We start from the raw sequence: 15,873 nt of genomic DNA on the forward strand, positions 1-15,873 counted from the left end.
CAAATAATATGATGTGATGGGTGAAAAAACTGTGTTGGTGATTTATTTGCACTGTCATCAATAATCTGAGTATACTCAATAAAATGTGCATGTCTCTGACTCTATTTTACTCTGTGTGCTGTCAACAGAATCCCACTGAAATATAACGATGAATTTTAGTCGGGAAGGGCTGAACATCCATTATCTCAGGGCTCAGAATGTATGAACAGGTAACTGTAAGCTCCCACTTGGCTCTCTAGAGTTGAATGGTAATTTTCCACAGTTTTGCAATAAAGTGTCAGATTTGTACCAGGACTTCTCAGATTTGACCTGTGCTCTTGGAAAAGTGGTATACTTCCTCAACAGTGGAAGGTTTTACCCATGTGTCACTGGAAGGGTAATTTTTTCTAAATTTGCAATCATATTTTGCATTGGACATAAAACACTGAAGTTCTGATAATTAGGGCATTCTGATCCTATCTCTGGTAGGTATTCCTTGATTGGGAATCTCCCTCACGAAGAGCAATAATATTTTCTGAAAAGTTCTAAATGCAGGGTTACTGTAGAGAACAAAACTAATGATGGTAGGGGAAGCATATTCAAAGAAAACTGTTCAAAATTCAAAGGTTCACTCCTTTGGAATGTTTTTCACTCATATTTTCATTATAATATTCTCTATAAACATTTTTCTATTGTACAAAAACATACATTTCCCCACAGTGTTATGTTGTACAGTTTAGATAGAAATTAATATACTTGTATTATTCTTGAGTCAACAAAAGAGTAACTATTCAGTAATTCAATGTTCTAGGTGTTAAAGACATACACTTACCTCCCTTCTTTTTCCAGCACAGTACTGAATCCAGTCAAGATAAACACTGCAGAAGCTAGCTCTGGTTATTCCTTGAAGACATGGAACATAGTCCTCATCAATGTTAATGTTGAACATTGCAAGGTCACGTTCAATGTAATGCCATTTGGCATAAGGCTGTAGTGTCTTCTGGATTGATTCATCTTTTATCCAGTGTGAGATTTTGGGTGAATTTGCTGTAAAGTATATTATACTCTGTTGACAAAATGCAAAGTGGTTAGTCATTGTACCTGTGTTTAAACCAGAAAGAGCTCATTTACAACACAGAAGAGAACAAATCAGAATAAGAAGATGACACTGACTATCCATAATCTTATGTAATATTCCTGCTACTTGCCATCATTGATTCATAAGAGTATTTATTTTGTGTGATCGTAATAATTTATGTCTAAATGAGAAAGAAGTCAGTTAACTACTAACAGAATTTAAATGAATGAAACTTAAAAAGAATATTAATCACAAGCATCATACTCTGAATAGTGTAGATAGTGTCAAGGGTAAGTTAATTTGAAAAAGTGGCTGTGTCTATAGTGTATACCATAAAGGATGATGATGATGATAAAAGCTTATACGTATTTTTCAAAAACAATATGCAGTTTTATATGGTCAGAAATGTTTGCTTTTTCCCATGTGAACTTTCAGCTTTCTGAGGGTGCAGTTTCCCCATTTCTTCAACAAGAACACATCCATCAATTTAACTATTAAATAAGAACTTGCAAGAGTGTAGAATATAGCTCGGAAAACCCCTCTTTTAATTGCTATCTTCCCTCTGCAATAATAATTTTGTTTTTGTTGCCTATTGGATGAGGTTAGTATAATAAGAAGAAAAATGGGATCTCTTTAATACTTATGCTTAACACAAGAGCTGACTGTTGGACAATTCCATTTCATGGCACATTTAGAGGTTTCAAAATTTGTTTTTGTTTCATAGTGGAACAATGGATGAAGTTTTCTAAGAAATCTGGTGCAATGTAAATGGCATTTCAACTTTGCCAAACCTATAGTTAAATCAAAGCAAAATATTGAACAGATTCTAACACCTGCCAAATGATAGGCTGTGAACACCACAGAACCTGCGGCCTACTGGAAACACAATCACTCACATACCTCACTATTGCATATCTTTTAGTCCTGCTACATGCTAGCTCCCATGTGAACACCCATATGTTGGATGCTCTAAACTACCTAATTACCTTTCTGTTAAACTCTGCCTCCTCTGACATTTTCTGATGACCTCATATTATCAACTCCTACATTCTTCCATAGTTTAGCTGATTTTAAAAGAGCTAAAGAAAAAAATTCAACTTGCCAAATACAGCTGTTCAGTACTTTAAAACTAATGAACCAATTTGAGTCTAACTAGGCTTGTTTTACAGATTTCATTGACCCTTAAAAGTTAAGCCAAGCATGAAGATTCTAATGTACTGAGAGTTGCACACAAGTTTAAGCTTAGGTATGATTTTAAACTGATATAGTTAAACTGGTGCAAATGGCTATGCAGATACTCTTATTTCAGTTTAAACAAGGCATATTTCAGTTTAGCTTAAATCAGTTAGGAACAGCTTTAAACTAACCATTTTTAACTTGAAATATGAGTGTTTGTTTAGTTAAATCAGTGCAAGATTATATGTGGACAAGGCCTTACTGTGTATAAAATTGTTTCAGAAATTCCCATTTGTGTTTTATATAAAAGTCAAAATAAATGAACAAAGTGATTCAGTAGTCTTGATTCTTACTGTATTGTTCGTTTACCTAACAAATCACACACTTCACTAATTTACAATGTGTCTCCCAATCAGTGCAAATTAGCAAAGTTCTGCTGTAAACCCTGCTATTTAAAATGTAATACTTCTTATAGATAAACTTCATTCTCTATCTTTTGAAGACTGCAAATTTCCTACTTAGGAAAGGTACATAGAACTCACTTCACTTATACTGTACCTTTATGTAATATCTGATGAGTATTCTTCGCAGATCAAACACTTGCAGCATTGTGGCGGCATTGTTATCAATGATGCTATATCCTTCCAGTATATACTGGGTTCGTGTTATTTCCCATGTCAGCCATCGGAGGTTAAAGGCTGCGTTGCATGATAGCAAGTGAGGCAAGTGACCTGGCTGACAGCAGCAGCAGCCTTCATTGTCTTCATCTCCTTCTGTTATAGCTTCCACTTCTCTCTGCTGGCAATATGTCCCTTGAGAGTTAGAAAGGATAACACAATGGCAGTTATAAAAGTGTAACCAAATACTTCAAGCACTTAATTAAAGGCAAATAAAAAAGAGCTACAACAATGAATTAAATTTGCCAATTGATCTGTGTAAAGCAGAGAATAATGAGGGATACATCATTTATTTAATACTTCAATCCACAAAGCTCAATCTCATGGTCTCGGCATCCTGGCATGATTACACATATCGGAGTACACAACCTCCCCTAATAAAAACTCACCAGAAAACAGCACTAAAGACTTAGGATGAATTGCTGACTTGAATACATCTAACTTATCTAAGCATTCAAATACTGCATCTTGGCAGGGGGTTAGACTGGCACCAGGCATGTTAACAAACCCCTCTCAGTCCTCAACCCACTTCTCCCAAAATGCACAGAAGACAAACATAGATTTTGCAGTATGTCACAAGCAGAGGTTGGTGAATAATTGATTTTGTTGGGTCAACCAGCAAACTGAATCCACATCTCCCACCTCCCAGGTGAGTGTCTTAATCACCAGGCGAGAGTCATTCCCACTCTCTCCCCCTTTGACCCAATAAATATTTAGGAATTAATACAAAGTGGAAATTGAGATTCATCCACCCCACAATAACCTGTAGCCTGGTGATTTGGATGCTCACCTGGGAGGGGGGGAGATCTGAATTCAAGTTTCTGCTCCATAGTGTGGGTTCAAACCTGAGTCTCCTACATCCTACGCAAGGCACATCTAAGCACTGGACTAAAGGTTAAAAAGGAACAGACACACACATGTGCTGGCCTGGAAAACTTTTCACTGGCCAAAACTAGCAGGTCAAATTCTCCAATAGTTTCCTTTTTGGTAAATAAACTAGAGGAGACTAACCAACCTGGGTTCTGGCAGGTCAGCTGGGTGGCAGATTCCAGAGAGACTGGCCAGCTAGCAGCTCCCTCTCAATTAATTCAAAGCAGCTTCAGCTTACCTGCCTCCATTGATAGCTACTGTGAGAGTAGACCATGAGGAGAGAAGTAGGCTGTTACCTATGGTCTTGAAGTCTTTAAAAAAAGATTGGATATAATTTTTAGAAAGATATGCTCTGGCTCATCCAGAAGTAATGGGCTTGATGCAGGAAACACTTGATGACATTCTAAGCCTCATTTTATGAAGGAGATCAGAGTAGATTATCATAACAGTTCCCTCCAGTCTTAAAATCCATTCATCTTGTCCCAAACAAATTAAAGCACTAAAAATCAAAGCCAAAACACTGAACGGCACCAGGAAACCCATAGGCAACCAGTGCAGCTCAAAGAACATCTGTGTTATGTACTATTGATGCATGGCTTGGTTTAGTGAGCACATTTACCCATGTTATGGACCATTACAAAACCCATGCGACCACATAAGTCCAACATAAGCCCTTTTCTGAGGCCATAAGTCAGCTTTAAGTGGTGTATAAATCTTGAATGGACCCTTTGCAAATGGTGAATTTCACTCAGTAAGAGAGTGGTTGAATTCAGCTTTCAACTGATCTCAATAGTAGAGAAATTTGCTGGAGATGTCATTCATCAGAGAGAAGATCTACTCAGTTAAATTTTACCTGACCAAACAGGACACTGGCCGCACAACACTTTGGATCTGAAACAAAGGTGACCATGTTTACAGGCAGTTTCTCATTTGCTGTTTACTATTTCTATTACAAGATCATCATCATTTTCTTTAGCTTAATCACTTGCTGATTTGCTTTTGCATCTCCATCATCATTTAGCTTTAATTTTGATGGGCAGAGCGACATAGACTGTTGCTCTTCACATGCCAGCAAGTACACCCCAGATGAAGCACAATGTTTCTATAGTTAAAAAATAGAACAAAAACTCACTAGTTCAAAAAAGACTTTGGGCTTTTTCTTTTGGGTAGCATTGGTTAAAAATGATTTCTGCAACTCCTAATGAGAATGTGATTGCTTTAGATCACATAAACAAAAAGTAGAACTACCACACAATACCACAAAATTAGGTAAAATTCCCCTTGAGGATTTATTATGGGCCAACTTCCCTTCTTATCTATGCAAATGAACACACTGAAGTCAATTTTGTTGCACCCATGTAACAGAGAAGAATTTGGCTATATCAGTGTTTAATAATTAGCATTGTTATTTAGACTGAGGTAACACCCAGAGTGTGCTCAGTGCTTTCTAAACACAGATGAAGATATAGGGTGAAATCCTGGCTCCAATGACGCTAACAGCAAAACATTTCATAATATATTGCTATCTAAATTTATTTACGTTCTCCTCCATATACACCCCAAGATCTAATAATCCAGTTAGCAAAAGTATCTAGAAAGTAAGGCGGTAGAGGGGAGAGGGGGGAAACTGAATGCTTTTTAAAGATAAATAATAAGATTAGCAAATATTTGTCTGTCTTTTTTTTGCAGCACTGAAAATAATAAAAAAAAATGATTTTTTTTAAAGTTCTCCAATTAGTTTTCGTTAAATGAAAGCTACTAATGTATGCAACCTGAGGGTATTCTAGAGTAGTTCACACACAAATAAGCATTACTATTTGGACAATTTAAGTAGTACAGGTACATACAATAAAACAGATTAATATACCCCCTCAGATAGCCCTAAAATAAACATCTCTCTTTTCCAGTCTACTGCAAAGTATAAACCATGACCTACCAGCGTGACATTTACAGCAGGACAGATACAAAGAGAGCTGTTTCTACTTTACATTTCACAGTTTTCTACATGAATTAAGGTTTAACGTTCAACTATAAAAAAAGGCAGCAACTGCTCTTGGTCAATGGATCTTTTTCTTAAATAAAGTCAAAAGACATTGTAGTCAAAGTAAACTGGGCAAAGAAATATTCCTATGCACATGGCTTATATATTTTGGATGCTAAAGAAAAATACAATATTTGCATTTTTTCATTTTTGTTTCTGTTTTTAGCTTTTTGAAAAGTTAGACCTCAAAATATTAAACTGGAATTAACAAAACATAAATCTCCATCCTAGACCTTAATGTAAACAATACTACATAAAGCTGATATTATGCTATTGTTGATGTAAAATGAAAGCAACATAAACAGCCCTAAATTTGGCTGAGTTGATTTGTATCAAGAAGAGTCTTGGTGTTGTTTTCATACTTTTATGCAAGCAGCACATACATGGCAATCCTCACCATTAATTAAACCAATATACAATATAATCACTGTGCTATCATGGAACAGGAGGTGCTCCAAAAGGCAGGAATTATAACCAAAAAGGTAGTACCCATATTTTGTGAAGTTAAGGGCCATACTGACAACTTGCCAGGGGCCCAAAGACTCGTGCTAATGTGCATAAAATAAGGAAGATTGTGGACACCACCATCTTTAAACTATCTGTGAAGTTCAACCTGTGAAAACTACAGATCCCAGCATGGAGCATCCCTCCACAGATGGAGGCAAACAGGCCATGTTGCAGAAAACTGTGTGCTGAACTCTGGCCACCCCGACTGATAGCAATATGCACTTTTGTTAGCATTTGGACTTTGAAAGGAAAAGACATTCTAAATGTGAAAACATTTTCTTACAAAGAGTCAGGGAACAAACCAAGCAGTCCAATTGGTTACTTTGCAGATTTAGCCTGAGAAACAAATAGCAAGTATTTTTGAACAGGAAGTCCCATTTGAGATTAGTGCCAATTTCTAAATGACAAATCACAGTATTCACACTTGCTTTCAGCAGGTTTCAGATTTATCATCTTGAAGGGGGCACTGACTTTCAGATGACAGGCTAGAGTGTTTTATGTATGGGAAACAAGATTTATTTACTAAGGAGTAAATCTTGTCCTTCCTCCAAAGAGGGGTCCTGACCTAGCAGAATCAGTCAGTATTGTCTACCCCAAGCATTCAAAAATCTGAGCCAAGAATTATTCATAAAACTGAAGAGCAGTGGAGCAGAAAATGCATTAATTTATGCGATAATTAAGTGTGCCACTATTAAATATTAAAATACAGGAGAATATTTTTACTTATAATTATTGATAATTATTGATTTTAAAATCCAAGGGGGAAAATCTTTTACATTTTATAAAGAGACTAAGTTCTATTACTTTTCACACTACATTCATCATTTGCTGTGACACTTGCTAGTATAGATGAGACAGATTCATTTACAAGATATCCACACTGGATGATTGCTAAAAATCTCCTGTTAATGTAAAAATGTGAGCCAGCTCAGTGAAGCAAGGTCAATCTATTTGAGCCCAGGAGAAAACCAATGTAAGAACTGGACCTCTCTCTTTTCCTGACACATCAGGATTTAAAAACTCACTTGCACTCTGCCAGAATTACCTGACCTAAATGAAAGTCAGGAAATTGAAACTCATGACTCTAATCTGACTCAATAGGATATACAAACTGACCCCATTTGACCACCATCCATCCAGCAAAAAACATTTCACTGTTGCAAAAATAATGGATGAAATAAAAATATACTTTTGATTTTCAACTTGCAAACATGCTGAGTAGAGGGAAAAACCTTTTTAATTTTTTGCAGGGAAATACATCAAATACGTTAACACTATTAATGATCTGGAGTGTGGCTTGGACTGCACCCAGGGCCGGTGCTACCATTTAGGCAAACTAGGCGGTTGCCTATGGCGCCAAGATTTGGGGGCGCCAAAAAGCAGTGCCCCCAATTTTTTTTTACAGCGTTCCTATGCCCCCTCCCCGAGCACGCGGTCGCCGCTCGACTTCTCCCGCCTCCCAGGCTTGCAGCGTCAATCAGCTGTTTGGCGCCGCAAGCCTGGGAGGGGAGGAGAATTAGAGCAGGGGCGGCGTGCTCGGGGAGGAGGCGGAGCAGTGGTGAGCTGGGGTGAGGAGCTGCCGCACGGCTCCCTGGGGGGGGGAGCTGCCACGGGGGGGACGCCTCAGGGCAGAGGGGGGGAGCTGCCATGGGGGGGGTGCCTCAGGGCGGAGGGGGGGGGTGGGGAGCTGCCGCAGGGCTGGGGGGGGGCCGCAAGGTGGAAGTTTCGCCTAGGGCGTGAAACTTCCTTGCACCGGCCCTGACTGCACCCTCAGCAAGTTTGAAGATGACACTAAACTGGGAGGCATGGTAGATACACTGGAGGGTAGGGATAGGATACAGAGGGACCTAGACAAATTAGAGGATTGGGCCAAAAGAAATCTGATGACGTTCAACAAAGACAAGTGCAGAGTCCTGCACTTAGGATGGAAGAATCCCATGCACTGCTACAGACTAGGGACCGAATGGCTAGGCAGCAGTTCGGCAGAAAAGGACCTAGGGGTTACAGTGGACGAGAAGCTGGATCTGAGTCGACAGTGTGCCCTTGTTACCAGGAAGGCTAACGGCATTTTGGGCTGTATAAGTGGGGGCATTGCCAGCAGATCGAGGGACGTGATCATTCCCCTCTATTCGACATTGGTGAGGTCTCATCTGGAGTACTGTGTCCTGTTTTGGGCCCCACACTACAAGAAGGATGTGGAAAAATTAGAAAGAGTCCAGCGGAGGGCAACAAAAATGATTAGGGGGCTGGAGCACATGACTTATGAGGAGAGGCTGAGGGAACTGGGATTGTTTAGTCTGCAGAAGAGAAGAAGGGGGGGGGGGGGGATTTGATAGCTGCTTTCAACTACCTGAAAGAGGGTTCCAAAGAGGATGGATCTAGACTGTTCTCAGTGGTGCCAGATGACAGAACAAGGAGTAATGGTCTCAAGTTGCAGTGGGGGAGGTTTAGGTTGGATATTAGGAAAATCTTTTTCACTAGTAGGGTGGTGAAGCACTGGAATGCGTTGCCTAGGGAGGTGGTGGAATCTCCTTCCTTAGAGGTTTTTAAGGTCAAGCGTGACAAAGCCCTGGCTGGGATGATTTAGTTGGGGATTGGTCCTGCTTTGAGAAGGGGGTTGGACTAGATGACCTCCTGAGGTCCCTTCCAACCCTGATATTCTATGATTCTATGATAATATATAGTACTTCTACAGGACTTTTAATTTCCAGACTAAATACTTAAACCTCACAACATCCAAGTGTCACAGATCAGGGCAACTGCACCTGTATTTGCCTTCCTTGATCCCTCAAGGTACCCATTCTAGGCTCCTGGTTCCTTAGCCATCACCTCTCTTGGGCAGAGATCCATGTTTCTCTCTCCCTTCTGAAAGGGGTTTATCCAGACCATAGAGTCCTGCCTACATGGTGATATCCCCAGCAAGCCACACCACCCAAAGGACTAGCATCTTTGCTTTGCTTTCTCTCCAGAAATTATGAACAGCATAATTGTCCAGTTATAAGCAAGCACATTTATGATTAAGGTGACAGCATTAGAGAGAAAACATTAAAAACAATAGAAGAACCTACACGCATGCTAAAAAGCTTACCAGAGATCACCAAGCTCCAGTCTTGGGCTCTGGTAGGTGTCAATCCTTCAAAACCCACATCTGGGTTTTCCCCATAGTTAAAAGTTCATAACTGTCTCAGATTCAGAACCAGAACAACCGTGAATAGTTCAGTCTTTCCTTTATACAACTTGGGCCTTTGATATTGGCCTTACGTAACAGGTGATCAGCAGGTGATGGCCCCCTTCTCAGGCTTCAAAAGGCTGGGGAGTTTTGCATAACTAGAGGTGGGGAATTTGCATTCACCTCCCCCTAGATATTCCCCAGGAATATCACAACACTTTTTGTTCCAAAAGTCCATTTGTGTCTGGCACATTGTTCAATGTAGTCCTTTGAACCCCCAAATCTCACATCTGTCACATCTGCCCCCTTGAGAGGTTACATACAATCTCGGCCCACAATAATACGTATACCATTAATTTAATACAATGGACCCCAAAGATACTTAAACTTAATTCAATAAGGTCTTCCAACGATATGCCACACCTGTCTCACCAAATGAGGGAGATTAATATTATTAAACCTACTAATATTACAAAATGCGGGGTCACTAACAGCCATGCACTGAGTGGGAAACTCTGCATAGTAAGATGCCCTACAGTAACCAGACTCAGATAGCCATTAAGCATATTGTATGGACTGGAGCACTCCCTGGTGCGTGGCAAATGAAGCTCTGGTGCAGCTGCACGCAACACATCCAGGCTTAGGCCACGTGGTCTCGGTGAGCAGTTTTGGACTAGGGCTTTCTCAGGTGTAAAACTCAGGCTGGGAAGGAGTATAGATGGTTTATGAAGCAGTGGGACTGGAGTGAGGTCCTGGTGAGAAAGGGAGGCCTAACATCTGCTTATAGAGACAGGGCAGAGGTGCCTTATATGAGGTTTCTGTGGGAAGGGAGTTGCCTATGTGCCATTTGATACCACCCCAGAACAGTGTGTATTGTGTAAATAAAGAAATTATGCTAAGAAAATACCTAACTCCACATCACTGCTTTCCATGGCTCCACATGAGAAATTTGCCTGCAAGGCCCCAAAACTCTGCTACCGCTTAGCAAACGGACAACACTACTTTACAGATGAGGAAACAGAGGTACAAAGGGAAGCCAAAGAAAGGAAGGTTGCTTACTATTGTCAGAGTTACTGAGCAAACTGCACCTCTGACCCATCCTGGTCTTGTCAAGTGCATTCCCCTCTCAGGTCTCAAGCCCAAAGTCATTACCTCTCACAGGGTGGAATCACTCGATTCTCCCACTCTCAGTCTGGGCCCTGGGCTGCAGACCCCTGGTATTAACCCTTCTTACCTCAGCATACAGGCTCAGACCCTGCAGTCCTGTTCCCTCCAGGAGCAATGACAGTGGTACCCAGTGAACAGACAGCCTCCTTAAAGCAAAGTGTTATTTATAGGCCCGTTAAAATTAAAAGAAATAGTTGCAATTAATCAGTTTTAATCATACTGCTAAACAATAATATAATAACAATTTAAATATATTATAAATATTTTTGGATGTTTTTATATATTTTCAAATATGTTTTCAAATATATTGATTTCAGTTGCAACACAGAATACAAAGTGTACAGTGCTCAGTTTATATTATTATTTTTATTACAAATATTTGCACTGTTAAAAAAATAAACAAAAGAAATATTTTTTTTTTCAAATCACCTCATACAAGTACGGTAGTGCAATCTCTTTATCGTGAATGTGCAACTTAGAAACGTAGAATTTTTTTTTTTTTTACACATAACTGCACTCAAAATAAAAAAAATGTAAAACTTTAGAGCTTACAAGTCGAAGCGTGAAGGAGGCATACGAATGTTTAGCATATCTGGCATGTAAATACCTTGCAACGCCAGCTACAACAGTGCCAGGCGAATGCCTGTTCTTACTTTTAGGTGACACTGAATGAGAAGCGGGCAGCATTATCTCCTGCAAATGTGAAGAAACTTGTTAGTCTTAGCAATTGGCTGAACAAGGAGTAGGACTAAGAGGACTTGTATCAGGTTAATTGAAAAAATTATTTCTTTTGTTTATCTTTTTTACAGTGCAAATATTTGTAATAAAAATATATAAAGTGAGCACTGTACACTTTGTAATCTGTGTTGCAACTGAAATCAATATATTTGAAAATGTAGAAAAACATCCAAAATATTTATAATAAATTTAAACTGGTATTCTATTATTGTTTAGCAGCGAGATTAAAACTGCGATTAATCGTGACTATATTTTTAATCTTGTTAATTTGTTTTGTCTTAAACACATGCATTAACTGTAAGTAATTGACAGCCCTAATTATTTACTGGGGTTCCTAGGTGCTACAAGAATATAAATAGTAACAACAACATTTAGAACCAAAGCATTAAGAGGAAACAGATCTTAACAAAATAAACAAGTCTATACACTTCCCTGCCTTTCCCTGGGAGCCAGGGAACGCCCAGTTGCTTTCCAACACTCCCAGAGGACCTGCCTCTGTCTTCCATATCAGTCTGTTCTCCTCAGGCATAGCTGACTCAGCTCCCCCTTCTCTTGCTGCAGAGAGTCCTTTCCACCATGTAGTGTTCCTTTGATCCCTAGGCTCCCAGCCTCAGCAAAACAGCTGAGTAACTTGGGCTGGAGCCTGCTAATAGTTCAACCCTTGTCTTGTAATTACCTTCCCCACCTAATGCTTGATGGGTGGCTGCTTATCTAGAGCTATTGTGTCGCTTTCTTGATTGTTTTTCCAACAACCCCCATTAAGCTAGGCCAATACAGTCATACAGGAAAGTCTAATAACCCAATATAGCTGTACAGTCACTCATCAGATCACATGCAGTATTTATAAAATTATTACAGGTCAGTATCCTTAGATTATTACATAGTAACTCCATGTCCACCATAACCACAAATGGAGTACTCCAAAGATATTGCCTCCGTAGATCCACGCTGCTGAAAGTCATGTTCCATGGCTCAGAAGCCACACAATTGTTAAGCGCAGTACAATGATCAGGGGGTGCAGACACAGCTGTAAGCATTCCCAGCTGTGGATAGAAAATGTTCCACCCGCCTAAGCATCTTCCTTTCCCCCTCAATATGGGAATTTCACAAACTTGTAGCAATCCCCTGGAGAAGGAATGAAGTGCACCAATTAGGGAGTGATTGAAAGACTACCTCTTCCTGAAATGAGCACCTTATTTTGCTCTAGAACTGAGGGAAAACAATAATGCTTTGTAAAAGTGTGTACTGAACTCTTCAGCAGCAACTAACAAGTTTCAAGAATGGACACATCTTGAAAACCGGCAGCTGTGGCCGCTGCTCACCTGGTGGAATGAAGCTTTTAGTCCTTCTAGTACTGGGACTCCAGTCTGGTCATTATAGGCTTTGATACACTCAAGTTGATCCAATGGAAAATGTCAGCTATGCTATTCCTATAACTATTGAAACAAGTAGCTACTAAACTTTGTTTTGTTAACTAGCAAAAAACAGAAGTTTAAAAAGTAGGACAAATAAGAAAAGAGATGATTCCCTCACTCTCCCCATGCTCTAAAAAAACCACCTCCACGAGGGGAATAGCTCCCAGCGCTGGTGCACTGTCTACACTGGCACTTTACAGTTTTTCACACCCCTGAGCGAGAAAGTTGCAGCGCTGTAAAGTGCCAGTGTAGACAAGCCCTGAAGATACATGGGGATGATATGGGATGTTCAAATCTGTACTTAATACACATGCATCTCCTGATAGTTTTACTACTTCAAATGGTTCTGTGTACGTAATCTTCTAAAGAGGGAATGTTCAGAGCAATTCCATGAGGAAAAATGCTAGGTCCTTCACAGAATCATAGATGTCAGAGGTGGAAAACACCTATTATTAGACTACTCAGCCAAACTCCCCCATCTCCCTCCCAATGCAGGATTGTTCCCTATAGTACATTTTCTAATATTTTATCTAATCTAGTTTTACATGTCTCAAGTGGTGTAGTAAGAGGGTCAAATATCAAGAGTGGGCAGAAATATATTTTTCCACCTACAATATGCAAGACCAATTTGATACCCATCTTGCCAGTGATCTATGCTTTTGTTGCACTGCAGCTAGATTACTTAAATGCCCGCTGCTCAGGGCTGAAAGTGGACATCACACACAAGTTTAAGATGGTCCCACACGTATCACAATGGTGTTCCATATGCCACCCTGGCTCCACATCCAATAATGGTTCTAGTTCTATTCCATTCATTACCTACCATGATAGCTGAGTACCTCTGAGGGCTGAGACCTAATTTACAAAACCTTCTGTGCACTAAGACCTGACTGCCTCAGGGACCTCTTCTCTTTGCACAGAATACATAAAATTCTTGATCAGAAACGCTGTTGCTGATGGAGCCCAAGATGAAACTCTTTGGTGCAGAGGAAATATCTGTCTATTAATATTAGAAAGGTGTGAAACCCCAGGATGGAGAGGAATTATTTAGGATTGTATGTGAAGGCCTAAATGTTAAGTCTCCCAGCTTTTGCTCTCTCTTAGCTAAATTATATATATCTAATTCTTTTAGTCTTTCCTCAAAGGTGATTTGCTCCTAAGGTGACCAGATAGCAAGCGTGAACATTTGGGACAGGAGGGTGGGGGGGGGAGGGGGAGGGTAATAGGCACCTATAGAAGACAAAGCCCCGAATATCGGGACTGTTCCTATAAAATCGGGACATCTAGTCACCCTAATTGCTCCAGATACCTGAGTATTATTTATTTATTTATTCAGTTGCTCTTCTCTGAACTCCCTTCAGTTTGTCAATATTTTTCTGGCAATTTGGTGCAGAGAATGAAACATAGTATCACAAGTGCAATTGCACAAAATCCATAAAGAGAGGGACTCTTGCTTCCCTACAGCATGAAACTATTGTTTATTAAAAATGAAAAGAGAGTTACAGCCATTCTTTAAATAAAGAATGATGCTTGCTAATAGTACAGAGCCTTCAGACACAAAATTCACATATTTCAGAGTAGCAGCCGTGTTAGTCTGTATCCGCAAAAATAACAGGAGTACTTGTGGCACCTTAGAGACTAACAAATTTATTAGAGCATAAGCTTTCGTGGGCTACAACCCACTTCTTCGGATGCAAATTCACATAAATATTCCCTACAATGGTAATGTGCTTGCTACTGCAATACAACTACATAAAGTACAAATGTACTGTAGAACAGAAAAATATCTGGCCTTATTACTTTAACGACATTACTGTGCCTGGAATATATCATTTAAACTGACCACTTTAATGAACCATTTCTTTTTTGGTGGGGAGATAAACAAGAAAATACATAGAAAACCTCATGGGTGATTCCATTGCCATTATAACAGCTGCCTTCCACAGATGTGCAGTTATATCTGTGCCTGCTCTGTGCCCACTTTTCCAATTCATCTTACAAAGTTCCAAGTGAATCATGAATATTACATTTGCATCATCAGTAACAAAAATCATAAGAGAAATTTAGTAGCTAATTATATTACTGAAAGACAAAGGGAGTCAGTTAGAAAATAATACCAGCACCACTATCCATAAGTGATTTCCCCACATGCTTTGCTTTACTAGACATTCTCCAAAAGACATTTTCTTGATGCACGGACTCAAAAGAAAGATCCCCCCAATCCATTTTGGCTGGAAATAATGACAGTGCTTTTGCTCCTTCCTCTATCTCAGATTTCTTCTCTGTTCTTGGCTTCAAATTAAATGAAAAACAGCACTCCATGACTGGCATTTTATTTTTTTCTGGCGCATTGCTCTTAGTATGAAGTAGAAGTCCAAGATATCACGTATAGTTACTAATTGACCCACTTCTTTCAATTTGTTTGGCCTATATCCATACCGTGATCGGAGAGATTTTTTCAGTTAAATGCTGGGCCAGATACAATCTCTTTAACTTCAATAGGTTCGTGTTATCATAAACTAGAAGTGAGTTTGAACCAGGGGCTCTTATAATGCCAGCCTCCTGCCATGGCTGGAATGCAATTCATGTTACAGCCTCCCAGCTACTTAACCGCATCCTTTCAGCAAACCTTTTTAGAAAGCCTCTTGTGGTTCAGAAACCTACAACTTTTCCCCCCAGAGCACTCACTTTTTCATCTATACTATCAGCATAGTTTTCCAGGTACAGCAGTAAGAAATGTTCACAGCAAAATCTGGAACCACTCAATACACATCTTGTTTTAGATGTCGTCAGGAAATGTGAGATTTACGGTGGCCCATGCCATCTTAGTTTTGCTTCCTTGTGCACTGAATGATCATGTAATTAAAGATAATTATACATGCACTCAAAGTGGCACAATTAAGGTTGTACATGCAACCGTAAATCTGGCATTTCTTAACTTCCGACTGTTTGACTTTGCAAACTAAATAATGTTATTTTAAATGGTTTTTTGTACCTTCTTAGATTTAGTTTAAGGATTTAGTTTTAGTTTTAGTTTAGTTTGGGGGGAGGGATAG

At 39.6% G+C, this 15,873-nt stretch overlaps 1 protein-coding gene across 2 annotated transcripts in view; it reads right to left on the reverse strand.

Moving 5' to 3' along the window:
- PCNX2 (pecanex 2) overlaps positions 1-15,873 on the reverse strand; it is a 240,349-nt gene that overhangs the window by 28,588 nt on the left and 195,888 nt on the right. The window contains exons 26-27 of one of the 2 annotated variants that reach the window (XM_065401279.1): positions 2,792-3,045; positions 812-1,045 (exon numbers count right to left, since the gene is read on the reverse strand). In XM_065401279.1, coding sequence (XP_065257351.1) covers positions 812-1,045; positions 2,792-3,045 — 488 coding nt within the window. Of the gene's footprint in view, positions 1-805; positions 1,046-2,791; positions 3,046-15,873 lie in introns of both variants that reach the window. The other variant, XM_065401278.1, reaches the window with a different exon arrangement.

The sequence above is a fragment of the Emys orbicularis genome, chromosome 3 (assembly GCF_028017835.1).
Source record: "Emys orbicularis isolate rEmyOrb1 chromosome 3, rEmyOrb1.hap1, whole genome shotgun sequence".
NCBI classification, from domain to species: domain Eukaryota; kingdom Metazoa; phylum Chordata; order Testudines; family Emydidae; genus Emys; species Emys orbicularis.